The 16083-nt window shown below is 42.7% G+C and overlaps 1 protein-coding gene across 3 annotated transcripts in view; it reads left to right on the top strand.

Moving 5' to 3' along the window:
* LOC122555720 (serine/threonine-protein kinase PAK 2-like) overlaps positions 1-16083 on the top strand; it is an 80980-nt gene that overhangs the window by 42330 nt on the left and 22567 nt on the right. For all 3 annotated transcript variants that reach the window (XM_043701768.2, XM_043701769.2, XM_043701770.2), the window contains exons 3-7: positions 6337-6437; positions 7843-7987; positions 8316-8350; positions 10519-10626; positions 15864-15999. In XM_043701768.2, the coding sequence (XP_043557703.1) occupies positions 6337-6437; positions 7843-7987; positions 8316-8350; positions 10519-10626; positions 15864-15999 (525 nt within the window). The remainder of the gene's footprint in view (positions 1-6336; positions 6438-7842; positions 7988-8315; positions 8351-10518; positions 10627-15863; positions 16000-16083) is intronic.

Genomic DNA, 16083 nt, shown 5'->3' with positions numbered 1-16083 from the left:
AGAACACCCTACAGACCATGTGACTTCACTTTCTCCATTAAGTTACCATGGGGAACCTTATCAAACGCCTTCCTAAAGTCCACGTATATGACATCTACAGCCCTCCTTCATCTGTCAACTTGGTCACTTCCTCAAAGAACTCTATTAAGTTTGTAAGGCACGATCTCCCCTGCACAAAATCATGTTGCCTATCACTGATAAGTCCATTCTCTTCCAAGTATAAATAGATTCTATCGCTCAGTACCTTCTCCAGCGACTTTTCCACCACTGACGTCAGGCTCACTGGTCTGTAGTTACCTGGAATATTCCTACTACCCTTGTACAGGGGGACAACATGAGCAATCCCCCAATCCTCTGGCATTTCACCTGTGTTTAAGGATGCTACAAAGATATCTGTCAGGGCCCCAGCTATTTCCCCTCTCACCTCCCTCAGCAACCTGGGATAGATCCCATCCAGTCCTAGAGATTTGTCCACCTTAATATCCTTTAGCCTATCCAACACATCTTCCCTCCTTATGTTAACATGATCCAGAGTAAACAAACTTTTATCTCTAATCTCAACATTCATCGTGTCCCTCTCAGTGAACACTGATGCAAAGTAATCATTTGAGAACCTTACCCATTTTCTCAGGTTCAACACACAACCTTTCTTCCTTATCCTTTAGTGGACTAACCCTTTCTGTAGTTACTCTTTTGCTGCTTGTATATGAATAAAAGGCCTTGGGATTCTCTTTAATTCTGTTCACTAAACTTATTTCATGACCTGTTTTAGCCTGCTTAATTCCTCGTTTAAGATTGGCCCTACTCTCCCAATATTCTTCCAAGGCCCGTTATGTTCTTAGCTGCCTGGACCTTATGTATGCTTCCCTTTTCCTCTTGGCTATTCGTATGATTTCTCCTGTCATCCACGGTTCACGAATCTTGCCTTTCCTATCCCTTGTTTTCAAAGGGACATGCCTATTCTGCACTATCTTCAACCTATCTTTGAAAGCCTCTCACATATCAAATGTTCCTGTTAGGTGAAACGCAAGGCTTTTAAGTGTAGGGAATGCTGGATGAGTAGAGAAATTGAGGTTTTGATTAGGAAAAAGAAGGAAGCAGGTGTCCGGTCTAGACAGCAGAGACCGAGTGAATCCTTAGCAGAGTATAAAGGCAGTAGGAGTATACTTAAGAGGGAAGTCAGGAGGGCAACAAGGGAACATGAGATAGCTTTGGCAACTAGAGTTGAGGAGAATCCAAAGGGATTCCATAAATCTATTAAGGACACAAGGGTAACTAGGGCCCCTGAAGATCAGCCAAGGCAGCCTGTGTGTGGAACCACAGGAGATGGGGTCGATACCAAACAAGTATTTTGCATCAGTGTTTACTGTGGAGAATGATATGGAAGATATAGAATATGGGGAAATAAATAGCGACACCTTGAAAAATGTCCATATTACAGAGGAGAAAGTGCTGGATATCTTGAAACGGGTAAAGGTGGATAAATCCCCAGGACGTGATCACGTGTACTCTCTAACTTTGTGGGAAGCTAGAGAAGTGATTGCTGGGTCCCTTACTGAGATAGTTGGATCATCTATAGTCATTGGTGAGGTGCTGGAAGACTGGAGATTGGCTTACGTGGTGCCACTGTTTAAGAAAAGTGATCAGGAAAAGCCAGGCAACAGTAGACAAGTAACCCTGACATCCGTGGTGGGCAAGTTTATTGGAGGGAATCCTCAGGGACAGGATGTACATGTATTTGGAAAGGCAAGGACAGAATAGTGATAGTCAACTTGGCTTTGTGAGTGGGGAATCATATCTCAAACTTGATTGAGTTTTTTTGAAGAAGTAACAAAGAGGATTGATGAGGGCAGAGCAGTGGACATGATCTATATGGATTTCAGGTAAGGCATTTGACAAGGTCCCTCATGATAGACTGGTTAGCAAGGTTAGATCTCACTGAATACAGGGAGAACTAGCCATTTGGATACAGAACTGGCTAAAAAGATAGGAATGAGGGGGTGGTGGTGGAAGGTTGCTTTTCAGACTGGAGGCCTGTGACCAGTGGTTTGTCACAAGGATCGGTGCTGGGTCCACTGCGTTTTGTCATTTATATAAATGATTTGGATGCGAGCATAAGAGGTACAGTTTGTAAGTTTGCAGATGACACAGAATTGGAGATGTAGTGGACGTGACGAAGGTTACCTCAGATTACAAGAGGATCTTAATCAGATGGGTAAATGAGAAGTTTAATTTAGATAAATATGAGATGTTGCATTTTGGGACAGCAAATCTTAGCAGGACTTATACACTGGTAACGTCCTGGGGAGTGTTGCTGAACAAAGAGACCTTGGAGTACAGGTTCATAGTTCCTTGAAAGTTGAGTTTCAGGTAGACAGGATAATGAAGAAGGCATATTCCGTATGCTTTCCTTTCTTGGTCAGTGCATCAGGTATATGTATTGGGAGGTCATGTTGCGGCTGTACAGGACATTGATCAAGTCACTTTTTGAATTTCATGTGCAACCCTGGTCTTCCCTCATTGGAATGATGTTGTGAAACTTGAAAGGGTTCAGAAAAGATTTACAAGGATGTTGCAGGGGTTGGAGGGTTTGAGCTAAAGGGAGAGGCTGAATAGGCTGAGGCTGTTCTCCCTGGAGCATTGGAGGTTGAGGGGTGGATCTTAGAGGTTTGTAAAATCATGAGGGGCAATGGATAGGATAAATAGACAAGGTCTTTTCCCTGGGATGGGGGAGTCCAGAACTAAAGGCATAGGTTTAGGATGAGAGGGGGAAAAATTTAAAAGGGAGCTATGGAGCAACTTTTTCACGCAGAGGGTAGTACGTGTTTGTTATGAGCTGCCAAAGGAAGTGGTGGAGGCTGGTACAATTACATCATTTAAAAGGCATCTGGATGGGTATATGATTAGATGGATATGGGCCAAGTACTAGCAAATGGGACTAGATTAATTTAGGATACCTGGCCAGCATGGATAAGTTGGGCAGAAGGATCTGTTTCTGTAGCTGTACATCTCTATGACTCTATTCTGTGTTCCGGTTTTTCTTGTGATGCTCTTGCGTAAGAGGAGGTAGGAAGTTGAGCTTTCAGCAGCGGTCAGTGGGGGCAGAGTCTCCAGCTACACCACCCAAACAACCAGCTTTTTAAACAGTTCTGGAATCTGATCCCTTGATTTTGGGACAAAGTACTGTTTGTATTGTTTCTCTCCTTTTGTTGTCTGAGCTCCAATGAGAGGAGGGAGGCGTCCCCTCCACCATGGGTGCTTTTTTATGACTGTTTGCATCTCTTGGAGCTTCAGATGGATCCAAGAGTGAAATCTTTCACTGCTCATAGACAAATATCTTCACCGGGTAGACCTCTAAAGAGGGCTATGAAGAACAAGGGGCAGGAATAATTCTCTATGTTAAAATCTTAATGAGAGTCATACAGCATAGAAACAGGCCCTTTGGCCCGCAAACACTAAAACTACACTAATCCCATTTGCCTGCACTTGTTCCATAGCCTACTCTGCCCTGGCATTTTAAGTGCTCATCCAGGTGCTGCTTTAAATGTTGCCTGCCTGAAACACTCCCTCAAGCAGCACATTCCATATTTCTACCACACTCCGTGAAAATCTTTTTCCTCTCTCAACCACTTGCTACTCACCTTAAATTTATGCCATCTGATATTGGACACATCTGCCACAGCGAAAAGGTTCTCACAATCTACTCTGTGCCTCTCTCAATTTTGTAAACCTCCAATCAGATATCCCCTCAGTGTCCTCTGCTCCAAGGAAAACAAACCCAGCCTATCCAATCTCTCCTCCATCCTGAGCAATATCCTGGTAAATCTCCTTTGCACCACCTCCAGTGTAATCATGTCCTTCTGATAGTGTGACAGCCAAAGCTGCACACAGTATTCCCTCTGTGGCCTGAACAATGTTTTATGAAGTTATAACCAGACTTCTTAGAGGTTTACAAAATTATGAGGGGCATGGATAGGGTAAATAGGCAAAGTCTTTTCCCTGGGGTCAGGGAGTCCAGAACTAGAGGGCATAGGTTTAGGGTGAGAGGGGAAAGATCTAAAAGAGACCTAAGGGACAGCTGCTTCACGCGGAGGGTGGTATATGTATGGAATGAGCTGACAGAGGATGTGGTGGAGGCTGGTATAATTGCAACATTTAAGCATTTGGATGGGTATATGAATAGGAAGGGTTTAGAGGGATATAGGCTGGGTGTTGGCAGGTGGGACTAGATTGGGTTGGGATATCTGGTCAGCATGAACGGTTTGGACTGAAGGGTCTGTTTCCGTGCTATACATCTCTATGACTCTATTACTTTTTTTTTGCCTGGCTAATTCTCCCTCTACTACTTTTAAAAGACTCCCACTTTCCAAATGTTATCTGATCTGCAAATAGCTGCTGCCAGTCTGTTTGCCAGATCCTGTCTAATTATGTTGAAATTGCCCCTCTTCCTTCTCAATTTAGACTCTTAACTTCTGCACTATGCCATCCCCTCCATAATGACATTGACCACAATTCTAAGTTTCAATGTCCCCAAAATGGAAAATCATTGAAACTTCGACCACTTGACCAGCTTCATGCCCTAGGATTAGGTTTAGCGCTCCCCCATCTCAAATCGGACTAGCTATGTACTGACACCGAAAAACTGTCCTGGGTGCACTTTAAACATTTCACCTTGTTTAATCCTTTCACACTAAGGTAATTCTGGTTAATGTTTAGATTAGATTAGATTAGATTACTTACAGTGTGGAAACAGGCCCTTCGGCCCAACAAGTCCACACCGACCCGCCGAAGCGCAACCCACCCATACCCCTACATGTACCCCTTACCTAACACTACGGGCAATTTAGCATGGCCAATTCACCTGACCTGCACATCTTTGGACTGTGGGAGGAAACCGGAGCACCCGGAGGAAACCTGTTAACAAAGTTGAAATCCCCCACAATTCTTTCCCCCACCTTGTTTCTCTCCCACCTTTCTGTGATTTGTCTACATATTTCCTCTATCTCCCTCTGACTGTTGGGAGGCCTGTACTATAATCCTAGCAAAGTAATTGCCTTTTCTTTTATTTCTAAGTTAGACCCAGATGACTTCCTTTTTAAGACCCTTTTTAGGGCATCCTCTCTTGTTTCTGTACATTGATGCTTGCCATGTTTGATATCAAATAAATTCAAATCGAGATCTAGATTTAGAAACTAGTTTCAGTTGACTTTACATGGAATTGCAATAAAAGTCCTGCACAGAAACAGGCCGTTCAGCCCAACTGTGTTCCATGCTTGCATTTTTATACTCCGCGCAAGCTTCCTTTTGTGACCCTAGTTTGGATTGGAGTGGAAATATTTTCTCGAACAGTGTGTAGACTACTAAAGCCCTTTTTATGACCTTTTTAAAGACTCCCATCAGTTCACCCCTCTATTTTCTTTTTGATGATTGATTGGAAAAAATGGCAGATCTTTTTGGTATTGTGATATAAAATCAACTGGAAGGGCATTGGACCTGGGGTTTGGTTTGGTTTCTGAGATGCTTCAAGATTGACAGTTAGTAAGGCAATCTCTCCTGTTCAGTAATTTGCTCTACTTATTTGGCATGTTTAAGTACTGGGTAACTCTGACTTACTCAGAGCCTGTTGAGAATGAGTCTGAGATTGCTGTAAAGGCTGTGAAACTCATTGAGAGGGGTTGCGTTATTTCAGGTTTATTGGAAAAGCTGAAGGCAGCAAGCCAGCCAGTTTTAAAGCTGATTGCATACTTAGTTGGTATCGATTTTACTTGTGTACATAAGAGGGCAGTGGCTCTGAGTTGCCTATGATTCTTGTGACTCAGCATGACCTGTATATGTCATATGCTGCAATGCATTCTGTTGTTTTTTGGCATGTGCACAGCTTATCCTTCAAGTGCTTGAAGTTCATTTCAGAAGGCATTGATTCCCAATTGTGTAATGTGTAGTCAAATATCGACCGGACTGAGGTGGAATGTCTTGGTTGATTGTTCTAATACACACTCAGCTCATAACCATCAACTTGGCTTTTCAGCATTTACGTTTTTGGGCCTCTGTTGCCAGATTTGTGCACTCGTACTTCAAGTATCCAGCCATGAGGGATTTGGGTCTGACTTTCAACCCCTCTGCCCTTAGTTCAGGATTCTAACCACTGCCATATGCCTTTTCTGCTGTGTCGTATTCTGTCAGTAGTTCCATGTGGAATGTGTGCCTTGAGTCAGTTCAGAGTGAATTTGTCCCTCCCCCTCTGATCACTTGGAATCCTTTTTCCTTTGAATTGGTTGCATTTGTTTGTTGTTTTGATGGATTGACAACTGTTCAGGTTTTGTTTTGTTTGCACAGCAAATAAGAAGAGAGAAAAGGAACGGCCAGAAATATCTCCTCCGTCAGACTTTGAGCATACGATCCATGTTGGGTTCGATGCCGTGACAGGGGAATTCACGGTATGTACGTAATGCCATGATCTGCAATGAATTATTTTGTTGGCTTTACTGTGGATCAACTTGGAATTTGTCCGATTCCAGTGAATTTGTTGGTGGCCCCCTCCTGGTGCATCATCCTGTGGAAGGGTCACCAGCCTTCTGCCTTGGGATGTTTGCAGTAACAGCCATTGAGTACTGCTGTCCTGCCAAGCTGGTTTCAAGCTTGCTGCTGCAGAGTTTACATCCAAGATTTCCCAAATGTTCTCGTGTCTAACCTGTTGACCCATTAAGGCCTCTGACTCTGACTCTGGGTGTGTTTAGCATGGAGTAAGCACAAAGATTTAATGGGATGTTGCCAGGAATGGAAGGTTTTAACTACATGGTAAGACTAGATAGACTGGAGTCATTTTCTTTGGAATGGTAAAAGCCAAGGGCTGACTTAATTCAGGAGTGTGAAATTGAGGGACAGGGGGATCCAACCTATCTACTTTATCTCTATTCACAGATCAATGACCAGAGGGCATACCCTTTTCCCAAATACTTGAAATGTAAGGTCAAAGTTGAGAAATGTATTTACCCAGAGGCTGGCAGAGACTGGAATTCATTGTTGAAAGGATGGCAGAACAAAACTCTCTGAATGCATATCTGAATACTTGGGTATGCACTTTGTGCCAAGAGCTAGAACATGAGATTAGGCTGGATAGCTCCTACTTCAGATGATACAGGCTAGATGGGCCGAATAGCTGCTTTCCATTGTTTTATTCTGTTACTGTTCTTCCAACAGAGCAAGTAGTTTTATTTAGCATACAAAATCTGGTTATGATTTCAACCATCCTAACAGGAGTATCTTCATTTTCACTTTTTGTTTGAAGAGTAAACACAAAAGAGTGCACCGCAAAGTTCTGGAACCTGTCCCCCGGCTTTAAACCCTGATTTCAATCTGATCAATTTAAACCTCCCCTACGTCTGAGGCTGTATATCTTCCCTGAGTCCAGAACTGAACAAGTACTTCAGTTTAACAGAACTTTGTTTCGATTCCATGTGAAGAATTGCTGCAGTCCCCTTTTTTAACAGCCTCCTAGATAAGGGCCTTTTTGATTATTTGATGCTCTGAGTTTTTTTGTTTGAGTGTATTTCTGTCAATGTAGGGAAGAGAGGAGCAAATGAAAGGGCGGTACATCCAACCTTTGCAAGGAGCTGATAATTATTGGGGATGGTTGTCAAGTGGGAACATTGTCGCAATCAGAACAGCCGCAATCTTCTGAATGGTTGAGCACTCTTGGGAACAAATGGCTTACACCTGCTTCTAATTTGAATGTGGTGTTGACTGAGTAGAGTTAAATTTATGGTCTTGCTGCAACCTTTGTGCATATTTCAGTTCCCACTGTCATTGGTTTACTTGAATCTGGTGTGTTTGTATTTATAGGGAATGCCCGAACAATGGGCTCGACTATTACAGACATCCAACATCACCAAACTGGAACAGAAGAAAAATCCTCAGGCTGTGCTCGATGTGCTCAAATTCTACGATTCCAAAGATACAGCGAAACAGAAATACCTGAGCTTCACAGGTAAGACAATAGAGCAGACACCAGTGGGCTGAATGTGTTCTTCAAAAAAACGTTTCCTGCTGCAGTCTTGACTTAATGACCAAAGTAGTTTGTGTAGACTGCATTTAAGCGCAGCAGGTCAGGCAGCATCCAAGGAGCAGGAGAATCAACATTTCGGGCATAAGCCCTTCTTCGCGATTCTCCTGCTCCTTGGATGCTGCCTGACCTGCTGCGCCTTTCCAGCAACACATTTTCAGCTCTGATCTCCACCATCTGCAGTCCTCACTTTCTCCTAGACTACATTTAAACCCTCTGACTTAAACTTATTCTTTTTCTTTCTTTCAAACAGAGCAACCAGACAGGTTTCCTGCAGTTACGCCTGCAGTGAGTATCTTATATTTAACTTTGCTTGTGGCATCCTGTTTTTTTTTTATTGTGTTAAACCTGTCAACTACCACTTGCATGTTTTCCTGCATGTTATGGACCTCATGTTGGTCCAGCCTTTGAGAGACTGATACAAAAGATCTGATACGATTCATTCAAAGACCAAGCAGTGCTGTGCATTCACTGTAAAATCCAGATACAAGGCCTTGTATTAATTAGGTGAGGGAACATATTGGAAGTTTTAGATTATGTATGTTGGTTGACTGTATTTGTTGCTACATGGTCTGGACAGGATTTGGAGACACTAATTTGCCCAGCTCCTGTATCTCCTAGACATGAATCCGGAGGAGAGGCAGGACCCTTTGTGCCTGGAACCCACTTGGTTGCACAAGTTGGTGAAAAGTGCTTACTTCGGGTTTGCAAGCCACCTACAGAAGTCCATTCAAATTCCTTTAACGCTCCAGACTAGACTCAGCAGATTCTAGTTGATCATTTGCTGGGAGCTGGTTGATGAATGTCAGGATGTGGCCACATATCAGTGATCATGTATACCTCTCTGCAAGGAGAGTCCCTTTCAGTTCTTCTGTTCAGAAAGATCCATGCAGTGCCAGGTTGGCTGGGGTCAGTTTTGGGGTTCTTGCTGATGCAGAGGCTGTACACTGAGACTTGTGCTCTCAGATCCCTCTCTAAAGTAATCAAACTTATGGTAGTCAATCATACTTGAAGAGCAACATCACCTAGTGTTGAAACCACTGACACCTGAATTTTAAACAGGGAAGAGGAAGCAGGATGCAGACTCCCCTCTAGTCTACAGACTGGAGAAGATTGTGTGAGGTATGTCTGTATATTATAGATGAGGGTAGAGGTATGTAATGCAGTGTCAGGTTTCACTGGGTGGCAAACCGGGAATCAAGTCTGTTATTCTCGGGGTTATCAAAACAGTTAAAGATTTTACAAAGTATGCGCAATTCCTCAGCTACCTGTCGTTTAGACCCAGGTTGACAAAGCACAGACCAGGTTTTTGTATTTGACAAGAATGACTTTCTTTTAAATAAATAGTTTCTAACTACAGGTAAACAAATGTGAACTATTAAGATTTAACTTGTTAAACTCTAACCTGCTTATAAACTTACCCCAGTTCATGCATGCGCACAGACTGTTTGTTTTTGGACAACTCAACAACTTGATAAGAGGACTTGAAATCAGGTCAAACAATTATGCATGTTAAAGGAGAGCCAATCTTATTACCATAAAGTATAAAACTAAGTTTACAGACACCTTCAAGCTTCATACAAAATATTACACTATACATATTACAATCCCCAAGTTTCTTTGTCCAGATGTCTTGCACTATCTACTGATTGTTCCTCCACAGTTTTCACCAGTATTATCTGTACTTCATGCAAGGCAGAACTCAGATCTTGTTAATACTGCAGCTCCTGCACTCGGCAGCTGCCTTTGCATATTGTTAGTTCCCATTTGATTTTAAAATATGGCTAAAAATGTAACCTGTAACTAGCTGAAACTGATTGAAGCCATTCAAGCACCAGTGTTATGGGCAGAGGGAAAGTTTTGGAAGACAGTTCAGTGGTCCCTGTTTGGAGGGTTTGCTGACACAGACCTTTTGGTTTGTCAGATTGTACCATTCCTTGATTCTCCATCAGATACTTCCACCTATAGGATAAGCAGGGTGGCTGCTTCATATTTTGAGCTAGCTTGCTAGTTAAGGGCCAGAGTTCACAGCACTGCTGAAGGAAAACTAAACTTGCTTTCTTGAGGTTTAAGATTTTGTTTTTATTTGCAAAGAAAAGAAACAGCGCCTTCCTTTCCAAAGGTCGGATTTGCTTATCCCAACTGTTCATTCTCTAAAGCTATTCAGCTACCTGGGAGCCAGTTGTATATGTATTGGCAGGCAGAACACTTTGGTCACTGACAGCAAGGCCACAGATCCATCAGTGACTTGCAACCAGCCAAAGCTCCATTTTCCTTCACCTGCAGTGCTGGTTTAAGTACTGTGTAAACAGTACTTAAAATGAGTATCGGATTACTTGTTTTTACAAAATGCAGCAGTTCTTTTCCTATTTCAGTCCCCAAAATCACAAGGAGAGCAAACAGTCTTTAGAATAGTTTGTATGCATGTTGATTAAAGTGTAAATATTTGCCTTTAGCATAGTACAAAGAGCACTGAGCCATCGAGTGTACAAACAGTACTGGAGGAGGATGATGATGAGGCTCCACCCCCAGCCATCGCACCACGGCCAGATTGCACCAAATCTGTAAGTGTTATGGGAACAGAGTCATGTCGTGAAAGCTTCTCACTCAGAAAACCTCCCTCCAATATCGCATCCCTATTGCTTCCTGAAGTCTTTCTCCATTTTATCTTCAGATATTTTTTCTTAGTGTTTGTCAGCCAAAAATAGACCCTGTTATGTTCTTATTACGGAGTTCAATCTGCGTCAAACTTGATATGAATATCAAACATGATACTGTGTCTCTCTAATACCCTAATGCTTCCATATCCAATGTTTATAGTTAAGTACAAATTGGTGCAGGTGAGTTGGTAAAGTTAGTGGAATTTGTAGGCTACATTAGTCACCCACCGTAGAAGGTAATCCTCAGTGAATTGAAGTGGTGAAAATGATTGAAAAGCAGGTGAGAGTCTTGGAGAATGAAAGAAATTACAATTCCAAAATAAATAAATCAATAACAACTGAAAAAGCGATCTCAATTTAAGAATCTGGGCGAATCTTATCACCCGAAAAAAATTTGAGCTAAAATTGCAATGGGAAAGGATTCATTTTCCAAATAAAAAGAAATGTTCTGTATAAGAATGAATCAAGGTTTGAAGGAAAAAATGATCAATGTTGTCATTTGGGTCTTGTTATATTGGGCCTGATAGGTGGACGTGAAGAAAATGGATATCCAAAGTCAGGAAAATTGTGAAATATGATTCTGGCGAAGAGTAGATTGACTGACTTAGTTGGAGTGAACATGAGGAATAAACAAGCTCTCAGGATGGTGGAAACGAAGTGATCAAGTGAATGCCATTGAAAAAAGGCAACAAAGTTGAATTGGAGATAGTGAGGAGTGTGGATGCTGGAAAATCAGTGCCGATAAAATGTGGAGCTGGAAAAGGCACAGTGGATGAAGCAGCGTCCGAAGAGCAGGAGAGTTGAGGTTTCAGGCAGGACCCTGCCCAAAACATCAACTCTCCTGCTCTTCTGATGTTGCTTCACCTGCTTTGTTTTTTTCCAGCTCCATGTTTTATCAACCAAGTTGAGTTGACCATATTGTGAGGAATGAAAACTTGCTGAAGCAGGTGATTGGAGGGTTAAACTGTCTGTGTGGAGCTTGCACCTTTTCCCTGTGCCTGCATGGGTTTCCTCCCACAGTCCAAAGTAGTGCAGGTTGGGTGGATTGGCCATGCTAAATTGCCTGTAGTGTGCAGAAATGTGCAGGCTTGGTGGATTAACTGTAGTAATTGTGGGATGTTCTTCAGAGGGTTGGTGCCAACTTGTGGGGCCGAATGGCGCCTCTGTACGATAGGGATTCTATAACTATAAACAGTTGTGCTATTAGTAGTGACTGTGTAAAACTAAATTTTCATAGAAGTATTGGTGAATCAGTAGTGACTGTCAGTCTGCAATCTGGCTCTTCAGGTGAGAAGGAACTAGTCAATGCTGGAGAAACAACCCATCAGTCTGCTCCTGCAGAGAAGGAGGACTGGTAATGATATTATCAGAATTTCTGCTGCATTTCCAGCATATCCTGTTCATGTCAGATTTATTTTTAAACACTTGATAGTTTTCCTGTTTTTGTGGAGTGATCACTGGGATGTTCAAGGGTAGCTGGGAGTGTTGTGAATGGAGCTTTGGTGACTCTGAGATGAAGATGTGAGCTGGTGATCACTATCTGACTACTGTCCAAGTAGGGCTGTGGATAAGTACGTTTTTATTTGGAATTATTGCTATCACTTCTATTAGTCACAGACTGCCTATTAGCCTAGCTATTTGGACTGACCTGATAGATGTGCAGCATCATCTTGTGAATAAAAAATGAAATTAAACCAATAGCAAGAAGTGATAAATTGTCAGAAAGTGTAGAATCTGTCTGGGTAGAGTTGCAGCACCTCATGGGAGACAAAAAATGTGTACAATCCTAGCAGTAGTCAGGATGTGGGGAAGATGATCTATCAAGAGATTGAAAAAGTACTGTTAGAATAATCATGGGGTACTTCATTACGCAGGTGGACTGGGAAAATGCGGCTAATAGTGAACCCCAAGGAAAGGAATTTGTGGAATGTCTGCAAAATGGTTTTGTTTTGGAGCAGCTTGTGGCAGGACCCACCAGGAAACAGGCAATTCTGTATTTGGTAGTGGGTAATGAGGCAGATTTGTGTTGGGAACTTAAAGGAGCCCAAAGAGAGACAATGATCCGAATAGAATTCATCCTGCAGTTTGAGAGCGTGCTGCTGAAATCAGATGTAATGGCGTTACAATTGAGTAAAGAATAAAGGAGTTGATTTGAAGGGAGCCTAGCAGGGAAGACGATGGAGCAGCGATGACAGGTTTCTGGGGGTAATTCAGGAAGCACAATGGAAATCATTCCAAGGAAGAAGAAATGTACAAAGGGGAGGATGAGGTAACTATGGGCTGACCAGGGAAGGCAGGGCCAGCATAAAAGCAAAAGCAAAAGCATACAATGTGAGTAAGATTATCAGGAAGTCAGAGGATAACCAGAAAACCAATAAGGGAGAGAAGAATTAAGATTAGCTAGTAATAGAAAAAAAAATTACAAGAGTTTTTTAAAATATTTGAGACCAGAGTGGACATTGGACCATTGGAAGTGAGGCCAGAGAAGTAGTAATGGGGAACAAAAATGGCAGAGGAACTGAATAGGTAATTTGCATTAGTTTTCACAGGGGAAGATACAAGCAGAATACCTGACCATCAATGAGAGAGTCAGGGGACATAAGTGAGTGTAGTGGCCATAATGAAGGAGAAGGTGCTGGGGAAGCTGGAAGATCTGAAAGTGGATAAATCACCTGGACCAGGTGGACTACACCTAAGATTTCAAAAGGAGTTTGAGGCGGCGTGTGTGGTGATCTTTCAGGAATCGCTGAAGTCAAGCAGGGTCCTAAAGGACTGGAAAATAGCCAAGGTAACATCCCTAGTTAAGAAAGGAGGGAGGTAGAAGACAGGAAACTATAGGCCTGTTAGCCTGACTTCGAACATTGGTAAGACTTTAAGAGTCCATTATTAAGGATAAGATTGCAGAGTATTTGGAAGTACATGGGTGAAGTCAGCATTGCTTCTGGATTTCCAGAAGGCAGTTGACAACGTGTTGTACAGGAGGCTGCTAAATAGGATAAGGACTGGCAAGGATAGAGGATTGGCTGACTGATAGAATGCTGTCATAAAGGGGCCTTTTTCAGGATGGCAACTGGTGACTAGTGGGGTTTTGCAGGGATCCATGCTGGGATCATAACTATTCAGGTTATACGTTAGTGATCTGGACGATGGACGTCATTACTCAATTTGCAGATAACACGTAGGTAGTGATGAGGAAGTGGGAAGGCTGCAGAAGGATTTTGACAGGCTAGGAGAGTGGCACGGAAGTGGCAGATGGAATATAATAGAGTCATAGAGCTGTACAGTATGGAAACAAACTCTTCGGTCCAACTCGTCCATGCCCACCAGAGTTCCATTTGCCAGCATTTGGCCAATATTCCTCTTAAATCCTTCCTCTTCATATACCTGTCCAGATGCCTTTTAAATGTTGCAATTGTACTAGCCTCCACCACTTCCTCTGGCAGCTCATTCCATACATGCACCATCCTTTGTGGGAAAAAATTGGCTCTTGGGTCCCTTTTTAATCTTTAACCTTAAACTTAGGCCCTCTAGTTTTGGACTCCCCTATTCTGGGGAAAAAAGGCCTTGGCTATTCACCCTATCTGTGCCCCCTATGATTTTATAAACCTCTTTAAGGTCACCCTTCAGCCTCCGATGCTCCAGGGAGAACAGCCCCAGCCTATTTCGCCTATCTATATAACTCAAACCCTCCATTCCTGGCAACATCCTTGAAAATCTTTTCTGAACCCTATCAAGTTTCACAGCATCCTTTCTATAGCAGGGAGACCAGAATTGCACGCAGTATTCCAAAAGTGGCCTAACCAATGCCGTGTACAGTCAGAACATGACCTCCCAACTCCTATACTCAATACACTGACCAATAAAGGAAAGCATACCAAAGGCCGCCTTCACTATCCTATTTACTTGTGACTCCACTTTCAAGGAACTATGAACATACACTTTTCCCACAACTTCGAGTGCAAGGTTATGCACTTTGGCAGGAAGAATAAAGGCATGGACTATTTTCCAAAAGGGGAAAGGCTTCAGAAATCTGAAGCACCTAGGGACTTGAGAATCCTAGTTCAGGATTCTCTTAAAGATAACATGAACATTCAGTTGTCAGTTAGGAAGACAAATGTAATGCTAACATTCATTTCAAGAGCAGAGGTGTACTGCTGAGACTGTGTAAGGCTTCATCGGACTGCATTAGGAATATTGTGAGCAGCTTTGGACCTGTATCTCAGGGAGGACATGCTTGCCGTGGAAGGACCAGAGGAAGTTTGCAAGAATCTTCCTGGGGTGAAGGGCTTGTCATGTGAGGAGTGGTTAAGTACTCTGGGTCTGTACTTGGAGTTTAGAAGGACAAGGGGGATCTGATTGAAACTTACAGAATACTGAGAGGCCTTGACAGAGTGACATGGTGATGATGTACCCATTAGTAGGCGAGACTGGGACCTGAGGGCAACAGATGCTGAGTGAAGGGGCAACATGCAGAAATGAGGTGAGAATTTTCTTCAGCCAGAGGATAGTTAATCTGTGGAATGTATTGGTGCAGAGGCTGTGGGGACAAAGTCACTTGAGTGTTTGTAAGACAGATGGCTTCTTGATTGGTAAGGGGATCAAGGATTGCAGGGAGAAGGCAGGAGAATGAGGTTGAGAATCTTATCAGCCATGATTGAATGGCAGAGCAAACTAGGTGGGCCGAATGGCCTAATTCTGTTCCTGTATCTCAAGGTCTTATGATCTACATAGACCAGAGACCCCAAGCGAGTTAGTCTTTTATCTGAAGCAGCATGAAAGGCAACATATTTGGCCTCTGTACCTGATCTAAGGAGACAGCAATTCTATCTAGATTGCCATTCTTGTTCATTATCCAGGAATTGGTGTTGGGCAGCAGGAGAGGACAGAGTTAACCTCTGTTGTTTTGCCACCCTGACACCAGGCTATCAGACCCTACTTAAAATCATAGGTGAAAAGTACTCACTCAGATGAGGTATACAGTATTGGGAGTCATATGGGCTGTATCCAGTGTGCTGAGAAGAAATTTTTAAAAAGGAATGATTGTGTATGTGGATAATGTTGCTCACGCACAAGGGCACATGAGCATAATTGTACAATTTGTGTCTGTATATCAGCATCAGTTGTTGTACCATTTTCTTCAGGTTTACACGCGATCTGTGATTGATCCGATTCCTCCACCTGCCAGCAGAGAAGCAGATGGTGATGGCACTTCAAAGGGTTTGGACAAAACAAAAAAGAAGGCAAAGATGACAGATGACGAGATTATGGAAAAACTGAGTAAGTGTTCAGTAGTTAACTGTACGAGAGACCCTCTGCATCAAACACCTTGTCACTGCAGTTAAGTGTGGGTCTGAAGCAATG

Source organism: Chiloscyllium plagiosum, unplaced genomic scaffold (genome assembly GCF_037043375.1).
Source record: "Chiloscyllium plagiosum isolate Xiang-an unplaced genomic scaffold, Cpla_swu_hap1 HiC_scaffold_13, whole genome shotgun sequence".
Taxonomy (NCBI): domain Eukaryota; kingdom Metazoa; phylum Chordata; class Chondrichthyes; order Orectolobiformes; family Hemiscylliidae; genus Chiloscyllium; species Chiloscyllium plagiosum.
The sequence above is the reverse complement of the archived record's forward strand: the minus strand, read 5'-3'. Positions and strand labels throughout refer to the sequence as shown.